The 14,475-nt window shown below is 44.5% G+C and overlaps 1 protein-coding gene across 5 annotated transcripts in view; it reads left to right on the forward strand.

Moving 5' to 3' along the window:
* Positions 1-2,201: 2,201 nt before the first annotated feature.
* PLEKHH1 (pleckstrin homology, MyTH4 and FERM domain containing H1) overlaps positions 2,202-14,475 on the forward strand; it is a 53,745-nt gene continuing 41,471 nt past the window's right edge. The window contains exons 1-2 of one of the 5 annotated variants that reach the window (XM_063398758.1): positions 2,202-2,360; positions 11,227-11,402. In XM_063398758.1, the coding sequence (XP_063254828.1) occupies positions 2,306-2,360; positions 11,227-11,402 (231 nt within the window). In that variant the 5' untranslated portion in view covers positions 2,202-2,305. Of the gene's footprint in view, positions 2,361-5,582; positions 5,902-6,034; positions 6,098-11,226; positions 11,403-14,475 lie in introns of those variants that run through there. The other 4 variants (XM_063398760.1, XM_063398759.1, XM_063398761.1 and 1 more) reach the window with 4 other exon arrangements.

A 14,475-nucleotide genomic window follows, 5' to 3' on the forward strand; every position in this document is an offset into this window, starting at 1 on the left:
GCTAACCCCTCCTGCACTCTCATGAAGGAAAGCCTGCATGCTGGTTTCAGCAACAAAAGCTCTGCAAGTAGGAGTGCTTATGGCAGGGAACTCTGTTCTTCTCCACACCCCATCCTGACATCTGGCAGCTGTAGGCATAACTTCAGTGCAATACTGGGAAGGCAGCCAAAACCCTTCCCACAGACTAGCCCATTTATTACTAGTGTCTTCTCTCCCCCACTGCCAACCAGTACAGGCCACCCTACTGATTGTGGAAGGGCAGGGATTCTCCATCAGAGGCTGTCTTGTGCATCTTCCCCTGCCTCTGACCACAGAGCCGCCCCAGGTGCCCATTCCAAAGTTCTTAGATCAGCACCCAAACAGAGGCCAAGCTGGGACCTACTTTGGTCTTTACTAGAACTATTGATGTTACAAGTCTGGAAATAGTATTTTCCCCCAGCTCTGCTGTGGACAGGGACCACACCTCCTAGCCTATCCAAATTTCTCCAATCCAGCAACTCTTTTCACAAGTCTAGTGAGGATCAGACATGGGTTCTCTCCCCATGATCTCTTGTGAGTTTTTATGCTGAGAAGCTGTTTTCAGTGATGGATGGGTGCAGAACTGTAATGAACAACAGCAGTAATAGGGGTCTATGTTCCATGGAGCTCCTCTGGCTACCTGCAACACTCACTCCTAATAAACATGCCCTGCAGAGAGATGATGTTTAGGAATGGGGCTGAGAGGACTAGACTGTCCATACAGCTGTCACTGCTGCTGCTGCTTGTCAGAGGGCAGCTGACCAGTGGTTATTTCTTTTACTTCGCTTAAATTCAAACCAGTAATCTATAAATGAATTGGTTTCCTGCTCCCCATGTTGTTTAGCTCTCTTTCTCTAGTGCAGCTCTTTGCCTTGTGCTTCCAGAGACAGCTCTGTAAATAGGTATTTTCCAGGGTACCTCGGGAAGCAAAATTACTAAAAGCTGTTGTCTACTTTGCCTGAGCTTCCCTCCCCCTGGGAGGAAAGACCAGTTCCTGCCATTCAAGGAGGGTCTGAGGGGTATGGACTGTCCCTTGCAGCAGTAGACGTGGCTCTCTCTCATAGCACTGGGGCTGCCAGAGCAGCAGGTCCAACTCTCCAGGGCTCTTCCTGATTGCTTCCAGCACTTTGTCACAGATCCACAGCTCTCCTTCTGTGCCTCCCTCCCCTTGGCAGGAACCGCCAGGCCTCTCATCCTAAGGGCAGCAAAATTTGGGTTTTTGTGTGCTGTTGAGCCAGCTCTGTCTACCCACTTGCAGCACCTGGATTGACACAGTTTGCCTGTGACACGCATCATGTGCAGCACCACTGGCACGGCAGTTACAGCTGTAGCCTGTGGACTCAGAAACAGATTTGAAGGGTGCTGTGGTACGTGGGAACCTGTGGGGCTATATACCAGCCAATGCCAGACACAAAAAAACCACACAAAACAAATGCAGTAAGGACTGTTTTCCTTCTCCACAGCTTGAAGACTCCCACATGCCATCCTTTCTTCCCTGATCTGAAACGGGAGTTGAACAGGCACACACAAACATGCTGATAAAATCCCAAACTGACTTTTTAAGATCCAGTTGTCTAGTCTATGATCTAGATAAACCTATGGAAATACAAGCATTAGAAAATATTAATTACTGTGAGAGATGTTACATCTGTGTATTTTTAAAGAGGAGAAAATTAAGTTTTTTATCACAGGCTACTTTAATGATAGTTGATGACTTCTTAATCTATTGGAAAAAGACATAGTGAAATCTGGCACTTAGAAGCTGAAACTTGAGAAACCTAGAGATGAAACAAGGCAAGAACTATTAATACTGAGAATAACATTTGAGTTGCCCCTGGGATGACTCCCCAAGGAAAATGGGAATTCTCCATTGTTTTGCTCTGTGCCAGTCAAGGCTGTATATATAAAACATATGTTCTCATTCAAGTTCTGGCTTCAATAGTACACACAAGTGTACTTGTGTGTGAAGTGTGACAAGATGACCATAACACAATCAAAACCAGCTGACGAAGTACTGGAGGGCAATGGTTTCTTGGCCCTCCCACTGGGTCCTCCCACAAGCAACTGGTTTATGCAGCAAGGTGATCCACAGCTGCCAGTCTCTTATGTTAATGCTGCATGAACTTGTCATTGCTGATTAGAAGAGAAGAAAGGCAGGGGATTGCAACTCTGTGTTGTGTCTGTCAGCACACTGCAAACCCAGGAGAAAGAGTAAGGGAACTAGGCACAAAGGCCATTTTCAACATTTTTAAGCCTCTAACACAGGTGGAATTTAGAGAACTACAATATGAAGCCTAAGCTGCTTGTGGAGAGCGACAAGTACCTCAAACAGGGCTTTCAAGGTACTGTTTTGTTTTTGTGCAAGTTCTTTCCCACACAGGATTGAGCCTTCAGTGGGGCTCTGACACCTGAACTTTTGGTCTGGCTGGTGTCCTTGCCCCTTTGGTAAGTTTTCAGCAGCACTGTGTTTGGAACACAGTGCTCTCTCCCACCTGCAGATCTATGACAACTTTGCTTACTAAGAGAAAGAGTTCATTCTGCTCTCATCTTCTGACTCCTCGCTCTCATTTATCTCTTTGTCCTTCTGTCTAGGTATCTTGGATCTGGTGCTCTGAACAAAGCAGCCTGTGCTTGTATTGTGATAAGGATAGTCTAACAGTGCCAAGCTAGTTCTCTGGGATTGGCCAGAGAGTTTGTTTTCTCAATAAGATATTTGCTGTTTATAGTAAATGTTACTTTTTGCTGAATGATTTGTCTGCAGATTGGAAAGACCTGACATACAGTGCTTGAGCAGCCAAATTAAAGACAACCAAGGGAAATAATTTGGGAACAATGAGATACTGCTGGTTGTTCTTACAACCTTCTCCTTCTGAAGTCAAAGTATTTTTCTATTTGCATCATTTAACGGAAACCAAGATTTTTTTAAAAATAATTTTGTTAAATACTTTAACAAAAGCGACAGAAGCTACAAGGAGGCACAGCTTTGAAGAATCATTGCTTTAAACACATGACAGAACATGGTTATGTGAGTGCTGATGCGTTTCTGGGCCTCCAGGGGTTAAAGCAAGGTGTGCACAGGCAATTCTTAGGGAGGTACTTTGTATAAAGTTCAGTGGCTGAGGAATGTCCTGGCAGTCAAGCTTCGTTGCCTGGGAAAAACACAAGGCCAGATATTGACATTTCAGTGAGTGATATGATCTGGTTGGCTTTGCTGGTGCAAATGGGAGAACTTGACCAGTGCCTTTAAGGAATACCTTATGAAATTCAGATTAAGAAATATTGTGCTTGCATGCTGTGGTTGAAAGGAACAAGAATAGGATAGGAGCATGAAGGGAATAGCTCCTTTTTTCACTTTGTCTTTGGCCAGCCTCAGTTCAGGAGTGGACTCTGTAAAGCATGAGTCCTCTGAGTCCTCTAAAACATTTTGCCCTCTGAAATACCTATAGGGAGGCACAAATTGTGCTGTTTCTGGTTATTTATTACAATTCCTTGACCACTGGGCATAACTTTAATTAATGCAGACTGTAGGCAACTGGAGTCCCTTCTACTGGGAGTTGCTGGAGAAATCTCTTTGAGTGATATCCCAACAGCCAGCTTGATCTCTGCCTGTATTCCTGCCTGTCCCTGCTCAGCTGTCCAAATGGGAGAGCTCCTCACCAGATGCCTGTTTCTTTTCAGTTCTTTGCCTATGTCCTCTTGGCTCTCCAGCCATCCCCGTGTAGTGCTGTCCTGCTCTCTGCCTGAACAAGCTCTGTAATGCACGCTTTGTCTCTTAGCTAGGAACAGGCAGCTTCATTCAACCAAATTCCCATGGAACTGGGAACAGATGAGAAATCTAAAGCGAAACTGTCTTTAGGGAACTGCAGGGTCCTCAGAGTCTTTGGAAATCTGACTACTTATTTGGATAATGAGGTGTAGATTTTGGAGTCTGCCTGTACTCCCTTCAGTGTCCAACTCTTGACCTTATATTTTTTGTTATATTTTTATATTTTAACCACTTAATCACATCAGTCTTTTCATTTTTGCATAGTAAGTGATTTGGTACCCAATGTTTCTCTGCTGAGACATTAGTGAAAGCACACTATCAATGTGAGGAAAAAGTCTACAATGAAAGTTTAATAAACAGCAAATCTCGAACCAGGCATTATCTGTAAGCCAGATAACAACTCTTAAGACCTTGTTTAACCATGTCTAGTGAATAGTGTTGCTTATCATCCTGGGAGATAACTTTGTTCAGTTCTTCTGTGTGCTTCCTTCGTAGATTGTTGAAGCCTGTTTAGTTCACACTGCCCCGTTTTTCATGAGCAGTCTCAATAGTTGCCAAAGTACAGTTTCAGAGCATTCATGGATCTCTCATAACCACTCAAGATATCATCATTCTGGTGCAGCCCTTCCCCAACCTACCAGGCTCACTTTCTTGAGATGAGACCAGCTTCCATGGCAGCGAAGTGGCCCATGTGAAAGGTCGATGGAAAATGGCCAGAAAGATACACGTCAGGATGATTGCTGTTATCTCCACTGAGGAGAGCCTCAGACAGACATTTTAAAAGTATCTCTGATGGAAGTAGTGTGCCTGATAATGGAATAAGTAACAAGTAGTTGCTAAACCAGAACCAGAACAAAGGGTCTTTTCTTTGAAACACACTGGTCTGAGGGCCACATCTCTGGGGGCATTTTGTCCTCCCACCCCCATCTGTCTGCAGTCCCTTTTACTTCCATTTGCATGCTCTGGTCTGCTCAACACAAAGGGAGAGAGCATGGGCTTGGCCAGCCTAGGGTGTCAGGGAGTGGCCAGGGCAGAGGGCAGCAGCCAGCAGCACATGGTGTGTGCACACATTCGATGCCAGTGCCCAGCCTCCCGAGGCAGGGAGATGTCACCAGTTCTTGGTATAACACAGGCAATTACTCCTATATGTCACCATATATTCCTATAAGGCATTGTTGCATGTCAAGTACCTCAGTAAGTGATGGCCTGATGTCTGAATAACATATTTTGTGTGCTGGCAGCTATCATTAGACATGCTTGAGGCCCCGGACCGGTTTGTTTAAGCCATTTTATGTGAGAAATGGCCAAAGTACATGGTTCAGGTTGGTGTCCTCTGATCAGGAGACCATTACACTAGCTTGGTTTTCATCTGTCCTGGCACCAACCTCATGCCCTGGAGCTGCCTACAACGAGTGAAGGGTGCTCCATCTACAGATTCCGACGAAGTGCCAGCCCCTCAGGGCTGCAGTGGCGGCAAGGACAGCACCCACAGTGCTTCGGCTCCTTGCCCGGCTGCTCCACGGCGAACGCCGCTGCCCCGGTGGTCTGGGGACGGTGTGGGTAGCATCAGCTCTCAGGGCTGGGAGATCTCGGGAAGCTCGGTGACAGTCCCTGAGGGTGCAAGGTGGGTGGAGAGGGCGTGTCCCCTCCCGCGGCAGAAGGCGGCTGCCACTCTTGTGGCCCGGGCCGCCCCGGCCCCCTGCGCTGCCCGCCCCACCTGCCGCCGCCGAGCCCGGGAAGGGGTTAAAGGCTCGGGGCGGCTGATGTCAGTTCCTGCGCTCCTCGGGAGGGCCGGCTCTGATATTTGAGCCGAGCTCTCCCGCCCGAAGGAAACCGGGGAGGCAATAGTAAAGTGCTGAATGGGACGGGAGCCGTGCCGGGCACCTGCCTGCCGCCCGGCACCGCGCAGCCGCCCGCGGCCAGGGCCGGCCCCGCCGCGCCGCGGGCCGGGAGCCCCGGGACGCCGCCGGCCCTGCCCCGCCGGGCAGAGCCCCCCGCCCCGGCCGAGGTGAGCGCGGCGGGGACGAGAGGGCGGCCGGGGGCTCTGCAGGGCCGGTCTGCGCGGCGCTGGCCGGCACAGCCTTTCTCCCCCGGCTTGCCTTTCTTCGGACGTGACCGTAAGGGGACCGGACTGGCGGGAGCGTTCTGGGGGTGATGTTGTGTCATCTCTGTTAACTGAGGTTTGCCTCAGGGTCTGGGACTTTGGCCTTGAAGGGGCATGGAAGAAGTGGGGGGAGGAATGGCCACGCGAAGGGGAGGATGCAGCCCAAGAACTAAATGTGTGTAAGCTCTGCGGTCTCGTCTGCCTTCCTGGTAAGCCTCGGTGTGCGGGGCGAGACCTGCGCAGGTAGAATGGCACACCTGGGAGCCCTTCTTCCTGCCTCCGGGCACTTCCACTAGCTAAGCCACCTGCTCGGATGGAGAGGGGAAATTATTTCCCGCTCCCTTCTACCCCAGGCCCGCGACAAACCTTTTCTTTGCCCTTTCCACAGCGTTTTATATTATTTTCTCCCTCCACACCCTTCCCTGCCCACTCCGTGCACATCTCAGGCTGCAGTCCTGAGCGGGAAATGACTGCGTGGCTGAACAATTCCAATGGCTTCAGTGCTAAAAAGCTGAGGGTGAGACGAGTGGGAAGTGGAAAATGAGGTGGCTGGGGACAGGGTGTTGATTGATAGTACAGGATTTCCCCCCTGAGTTTTGCCCGTCGTCTGTACTGCTGACCCCCTTGATTCAGTGACACGGGAAGAATTCTCTTCCCTTTCATATGTTACATTTATCACTTTTCTACTGATTGGTTTTGTAGTAAGATGGTAACTGAAAGTTAGACCAGTATTCAGCTCTGGTTTTCAGACAGGGTTTGGTGCTTTTTACGAGCAGGTGCTGACAACTCAGTCCCCCTGTGCTGTGAATCTCCTGTGACAGCCTGTGTGGATCTGTTGCTGAGCTGAGCAGACACTCGCATCTGGAAGATGGAAATAGTGCTTCACCTGTCTTTATTGTTTGCACTGCACGAACAAAGCTGCAAACACTTTACTTGCGTTTGTATCTGCACCTGAAAGTCTTCACATTGATTGATTGTTTTGGCTTTTCAGGTGTAAGTGTACAAAGTCTCCTAAATGTTTTGATTTCCAGTTCTGGATCCACCTACATCTGCAACATCAGCTGATTGTAGTCTAAAAACACAAAGAAAAGCCCCAAACACATGACATCTTGATTTAAATTTCAACTTCATCAGAATTACAACTGGATATGGATATTCCAAGTAAATACGATCATATTTATTTTGGATATGGCATTCAGGGTTAGAACTTCTCTGATGTTTGTCAAAACTTACAGATCTATGCATGAGACTTCTAATTTTGACTGCATTTAACAGGTGGTTGAGTCATTTTTTCTCCCACTGAGTTTTAAGGACTTTTTATCTGCTGTTATTGTCACTGACAGTTGTTGGATATTTAACAGTAAAAATGAAGCTGCTCTTTAAGAAGTGCCTGTGTGCATTTAAGAATGAAGCTTTGACAATCTCAGCTTGTTTGAATAGAGTGGCTGTCTCCTATGTTCAAAGTCCCTAAAATAACAGTACTGCCTCTGAAAATATTTGGCTCCCACCTTCTTCATATGCATAAAAGAAAAAAGACAGTTTTATAGAAATGTATCCCTATAAATTCTTTATTTGATATGAAAAGGATAAATATCTGTCAGAGGAAGGGGAATCAAAGAATGTACTGAAAAAAGGTGGTTAAGGACATCTTTATAAAAAAGGACATCTCAAATGGCAGATCCAATAGAAGTGATTTAAAGTCAGACAGTCAAAATGAAGTTGATACTGTAATTCACAGAGTACAGATGAACTGCTTATGTTCAGGAGAAGAGGGGAGAAGGAACAATGCATTTTAATAGTAAATAAAAACGCAGAGTAAATTTTGGAAATAAAGTTGTACTCTAGAGGTAAAAATTAGATATTGTGATACAATATCTTTCTCTGAAAATGTAAAGGTTTTTGCTAGAGGGAAAAGCTATAATTCTGATCTGCAGCCTTCAGAACTCATTTAGTATGATGACACATGGGGAAGTTATTAGCTTAAGTGGAGGAGATGGGGATTAATAGAAGAACGGTAAGATAGACAAATGACAAAAGAGAATGTGACAACACAGTGCTGCAGGGGGCTGGTTAGATGGTAGGTATTTTACTGGTAGAATTGGTGACTGAGACAGGAGATTCATCTAATGACACAAAACAAAATGGCACATTAGAAGTAGTAATAAAGTGGGCACAAAACCTGGAAGAGCACTCTTTAAAATTAGTAGAGGAGGAAAAGGTTCAGTTGCATAAACAGTAAGACTTCTTCCAGATACAAAAACCAAACTGTGCCTTTTAAATTCAGTGATCCATAAAAATACTGCCTGTAATTAAAAATATAACATATAGTTATACTAATCAGTCACAGGGTAACCATGGACATGCTGCATTTTGCAGTCACAGAATGGTTCAGGTTAGAAGGGACTGCAGTAGGTCATCTGGTCCAACATCCATGTTCAAACAGGGCCCTCTGAGAGCACATGGCACAGCACTGCATCCAGATTGTTCCTGAATATCTCCAGTGGGGAGACTCCCCAACCTCTCTGGGCATTCTCTTCCAGTGCTCAGTCACCTGCACAGTAGAAAACTTCTTCCTTATGTTCCAATGAAAGCTCCTGTGCATCAGTTTCTGCCTGTTGCCTCTTGTCTTATTGTGTGGTACCACAATGGCCTATAGTACAGAGAATTTGATCTTTCGGAGATCTGGCAGAGACTTGAGCTTTATTAATCTGTTCCAGTCCATTTGTAATTATCCTCCTGCTCTCCCACATCTGCCATTTACAAAGATAAAGTCAGCTGAGATTCCTCTGTTCCAGTTGTGTCAGTTTGTCTGTGAATGTCAGCCACCAGTGCAGTATGGTTGTGAGAAAGGCAAACGCAGTCAGATGAGGCCTTCCCCAGGAGAGGGGAAAGTGCTCAATGCCTTTACACAAGGCTTTGTTGTGGATGCATGCTGCCTTTCAGGTGCACCCATGGCTATGAAAGAGAGTGAGAAGAGAAGAACCAGCTCTTTTATATGATGTGCACTGGAGCTGGAACAGGTGCAGAGGGGGAGCAGGGAGCTTTTCTTATGAGGCTAAAGGAGCCCCTTGTCTCTAGCCTTGCAAATTGAGGTCCTTAAGGAGAAGCTTTTGATATCTATAAATATATCAAGGGGTAAATATGATAGAGGAAAAAAGCTGTAGCTAAACTGAAGGGCAATAATCTACAAGAATTAACAGATACAAGCTGGTTATGATTATGTTTATGCCGATAGTTGGAAGGCAGCTCAGTAGAGATGTGAGGTTCTAGAATAATAGAATAGTGGGAGAACTGCCAGCATGGTTCTAGGGAACGGCAGTGTTGATTTATGAAAGGGATTATAAAACACAGTCGTCTGTAGTGATAAAGAATAAAATGTAATTATTCAGGACACCTATCTCATCCTAGACCCCCTATTCAGAACAATGGTGTTTTAGTTGAACCAGAAGTTATGTTCTGTGTGGGAAAGTGACTTTTCCTTTGCCATAAGTTGTTGGGTACATCAGTTTCATTTTGCTTTGTGTCATTAGACTCCATCCCATTCATTTGCATGTCCCTTTGGATTTAAACTTTATGAATAAAGACTAAAAACTCCTTACACCTGTATGAAGGAGAACAGAATTTCATTTGAGAGCTGAATGATTATTTATGTCCGAAACAGAGTTAGCTGTAAACAAACTTAACTGTGTTGTAGAATCCTTCCATGACTTAGTGCACTCTTCCAGCTTGGGAAGGACTGATAGCACTACCTTGTAGGGAAACACTGTACCAAAGGTAACCTGGTTAAATGCCTGGCAAGGAGTTAAGGCTAGAGATCAGAGCGATGTGCTGGATGGATGTGGAAAAGTATGGCCTCTATTTCTGTAAAGCACTAAGTGTGCTGTCTGTAGGAAAGTGGCCTTCTTTCCTGTTGTAGAGTGTTTTCAGTGCTGCAGTACTACACATGAGCATACCTTTGTCTTGTTTTACTTAAACCTACCTTCTGGAACAGTATTTCACAAGTCATTGGAAAAGCAGGCAACTTGCTCTCTGGCAAACTTTCTATTGCTGAACAAAGCAACCGGAACAAAAAATAACTCACATGTAGTGTTTATAGCCAAAGGGTATAAAATGCATCTTCCTTAAGTCGGAAAATCAGACATATAACTGTGATACGTATACTCACACTATTATGTATACTCACACTATACATGTGTATAGTCATGGTAATTTGAATCTCAAGTCTTACATGCAAAACATGAACCAGGTGTTCTGACAAGTGGGTACAACTGGAGGGACATCTTAAGATTTTTCTCTCTGCAGAGAAAGGCAGATGTAAGGGCAGTGACTTTGTTGCTTTCTCGCAATTCCTGGACTGTTCATTGGTCTGTCACTGTTTGGGACTTGTGCGTTTGCCTGTGAGCTGGTGAGAAGATCCTTTAACAAGCAAGGATTTAATTGTTCTGATGAAGCTGAGCTAATGGCTGTTCTAGCTTTGTAAACATTTGTTATTGTTTGGTAATACAGCTGGCTGTTGGACTACTCACACTGAGTTGACCTTTTTGTTCACAAATATCTGAATTTGGTTAAGAACATCTATTACCTAGATTTTTTGTGTGTGTGTGTGTCTTAAGCACAAAGTATCTGAAATCTGAAACCGTTACTGAGTAGGAAAAGAAAAGATCTTCAAAAACTACAGCTTTCTCCGGTTTCTGGGGCTATATATATATCTTGATGTCTACAAGGACTTCAGTAGAGCAGCATCTTTTGTCTGTAGTCCTAACTTATTCCTGTATGGATTCTCTTTATTTTAACAGAGCAATTGTTTAGATACTGGGGTGCTTCCACTCTTATTGTCAATTGGCTGTGTCAAGTAGTTAGGGATTGGGAACAATCCCGAACTTAATACATCACATCATCTTAACACAGTCTGTATGAGATAAGGCACTGGTAACCCAAGCTAAAAATGTGTGTGTGAAACCTGAAGTAGGAGGTTTTAGTGACTTGAGAGTTTACAGCCATACTGGAATAAAGAGGGCAGGAGTAAAAAATAATTGACAGGAGTAAAAAATTCCTAGTCTCTGGGTAGAGGCCGAGCAAGGGTGGCAGTAAGGTTGTTTCTGGAATATACGTTATAATGCATTAGTAAATTATTTACTCATTCTAAAGGTAAACGTTTATCCATTAGGAGTGACCTCTGGCAGAGGGCAATATCAGTGACTCAGTGCAGTACTACTTCATCTTCTGCTTGGAGAAGAAATGGCCTTCAGTTCTGTAAGAGGGACCAATGAAAATTAGGCACAGAGGTGATAAATTTGTCCTTCTAAAATATATACTTTTTCCCCCTTCGTTTCTGTAGGATTTTTAGAGCACCTCAGACGATATCCTAAATGGATGATTAACTTCACAATGGCAGAACTCACAGTGGAGAATGGCAGCTGCATGGACTGGCAAAAGCGATGCCTTGTGTTGGAGTCCCAGCTCTTCAAATTCCGCTTGCAGGCAAGCAAGATCCGAGAGCTGTTAGCTGAGAAGGTGAGGCAGAGGTGACTTCTTCTACTTTGAACTGAGTTATGACACAAAAGCAAAAAATCTGTAAATGCCAAGCTATCCAATATATCTGTTATTTACAGTGAGGATTTCTTCCTTGATTACAGCACATCCTTGCTCTCTGCTTCTCAGTTGAGATGCAGAGATGTGCCCGCCACAGTGGTGTAAAGTGGCATTATAGGAATTAGCCTTGTTCGCTGCAAAATCACCAAGTATTTGGACTCCAGTGGAAAACACTGTACCAGCAAGATTCTGGATATCTAAAGTGACTGAGACAAGTGCAGAGCAAAAATGGATGTTTTGGATAAGAACAGCAGGAACAGGACTTGGGTGGCAACAGAAAAGTTGGAGGAGTGCAAATTGTGCTATAATGTTAAAAGCCCAGACAGGGATATTGCGGTAGTGTTAGAATAACATTTCATATCCAGTCAAAACATTCTGGGTATAATGAAGAGCAAGGCCAGATATTTTGAGATCTGTATGTTAGAAACTTACATGGCATCTGTGGTTTTAGAGACATCTCCTACTAATCTCTTTCAAGTGCCCCCAGGTGCATTTGTTTGCATCCTAGAGGAGAAAACTGGTAAAGATCTGAGGATTTTATTGAAGTTTTGGTTTTTTGCTTGTTTTTGTCATGGTGTGAATGTTTTGTGGTTTTTCCTAACCTTAAATGGTGTTGGTTTTCAATTAGAATTTTTTTTTTCTCACTAAATTTGTATAAAGTTCAAATTTGTAGGTTGCTGTGGGACTCGCTCCTTCTTTTTTTCAAAATGTGTCTTACATAATCACAGTTCAGTCCAAGATTGCTCAGGTATTCAGTTACTATAGGAAAGTGAGAAGAGTTTTACCAATGGAGTTGAAATCTGTACAGCTGACTACAGTTTACTATACCTGATGACAGATATGTTCTAAACTCACTTTTGCTCCATTTTGTATTATGTAACTTCTATGTGTATATTCTTGTTTGTTGGTTTTGGATGTAAAAACATCCAGATGACAGCTGCTTGAGAGCAGAGTAATTTTCATCCCTGCTTCCACTGTAATTACATTTTCACATTGCCATATACTGCATGAGACATTTTTTCCACCCTTCATATTTTAAGGAATTGTACAACTCTTAGCAGCTTCTTCATCTCTTCAAATTAGCTTCTGAGATGGACCTTAGTGATTCCTTAACTTGAAAAACATTGAAAGTGGTTGTAAAGTACATTTAGATAAAGGCACATTAAAAAAATCATGGATAGATGTGGAACAGGTCTGGTAAAGACAACCAGTACCCATATGCAACACTTGTAAGTTTGCTGCATTATGAGAACTGTGTCCTTGTGCTTTATTAATTTCTGCTTTGAGGAACTTCCTGACTACCCACACATGAGACAAGCCCACCTACCAGACTTCCTTATTGGAGAACAGACTTGCAGGTACATTTTGACTATCTCTTTAGGGAAGTTTGTGGGTCATGGCAGAGAATTAAATTTTCATCTGCTTCAGGGGCCTGCCTGGCTACCATTTATCCAGCCTTTCAGTCAAAGCGATGTTCCCTTTGCTAAGATTAAGGAGTAGCTTTGGTTCAGTGATCAGGTTATTCTGTAACTACTTGTGCAGTGCTGTTGTAGCTTTACTTGAAGGGTCAAAGAGCTAACAGGCTTGCAGTTCCCAGCTCCAAATGTCATGTGGGAAGGGGAGAGCCGCAGCAGGGACTGCCCCTGCCAGGGGCACCTCTGGCAGGCTCTCCTGCTGCAGGTGGACTCAGACACACCTCTTGGGAGGTGTCCTGCTCCTCAGGTTCCCAGCTGGTCTGTAATGACTTGCTCAGAGACCCTCCTTCCCTCCTCCTCAGTCACCACAGGACACCGCAGCAGTCACAGTGACAGGCGCTCCTGTCTGTGCTGCATCCTCACCCTCAGGTGGGGAGTGGTCCAGATCTGAAGGAGGTGCTTGGTTTATGCCTAGTGATGGCAGCTTCAGGGATTTTTGTCATAGATTTTATAGCAACTGTGACTTTTAAGTTTTTTCCTCATTACAACAGTGAAGAGATTCACACTTACTGGAGAGTGCTGCATTTCAAGAAAGGTTTTTTGGGGCAGTGAAGGGAGACGATCTTGGTAAAAATGTGAACTCTGCACAGTTTGAAGCTGTATGCCAACCTGTGGTACACATTGTCTTGAGATCCTCCCAATATGATTTTCAGTAACAGAAAAATTATTTTTTAAAAGTGCTTTTAGGTGGTGAGAGTGAAGAACAGTGTTAACAGGGGTGTGATACTTGCTCACCAGCTAGGTTGTCATAGGTATGGAGGTGACTGATTGAAGGGCTTGAAAACCGTATCTCCCACATCTGAAATTATTCTTTATAACTAATTTTATGATTTCAAGACTATTTTAACTTGCAAAAAACCCAACCACTCCTGCCTGGCATTGGTAGTACAATGTGCTCTAACAGTTTAAATACTTGAGATTTTTAAAATCCGCTTAGCTTGAATAATCTAGATCGCTGCTCAGAACATGAGGAATGTAAAACCCAGTAGTTTAACTGCCAATGCCCTAGTTCATGTGGTGTGCACTTCCACATTGGTAACCTGGTCTCAGCTATCAAACAGAGCTGCCAGAGCTGCAAAGAGCCTGGCTGGGGTTTGGTGCAGCAGAAGAGCCTTAGCCCCTGCTCTCCCAGACAAAGCTGTGCCATCGTGCTGGGCCCCACAGGGCATGAGACCCTGAGTCCTACCTTGTGGACATAAGCAGGGATTGCTTTGGAAACAGGCAGTCATTTTCACCCTGATTTTCTTGTACACACACAAGGAGAAAGGATACTCCTCCGTTGGTGAGTGGCATAGCAGGCTGTTGCCTCTGCAGCAAGTTGACCTGGTTAGAAGTGACTCTGGAACAGAACAGCAGGAGAAGAATGAAGCTGAGAAGTGTAGGAACTTTTTTCACTCAATTTTATTTAGCTTCTTCTGAGCCATCGGGAGAGGGAAAGCCTGTGTGAACGGTTGATGGGAGATTCTTTTGCAATTTTTAGAAGGGCCATCTGGGTAACTTAACCTGCTTCTGTCTTATTT

This window comes from Prinia subflava, chromosome 5 (assembly GCF_021018805.1).
Source record: "Prinia subflava isolate CZ2003 ecotype Zambia chromosome 5, Cam_Psub_1.2, whole genome shotgun sequence".
Taxonomy (NCBI): Eukaryota; Metazoa; Chordata; class Aves; order Passeriformes; family Cisticolidae; genus Prinia; species Prinia subflava.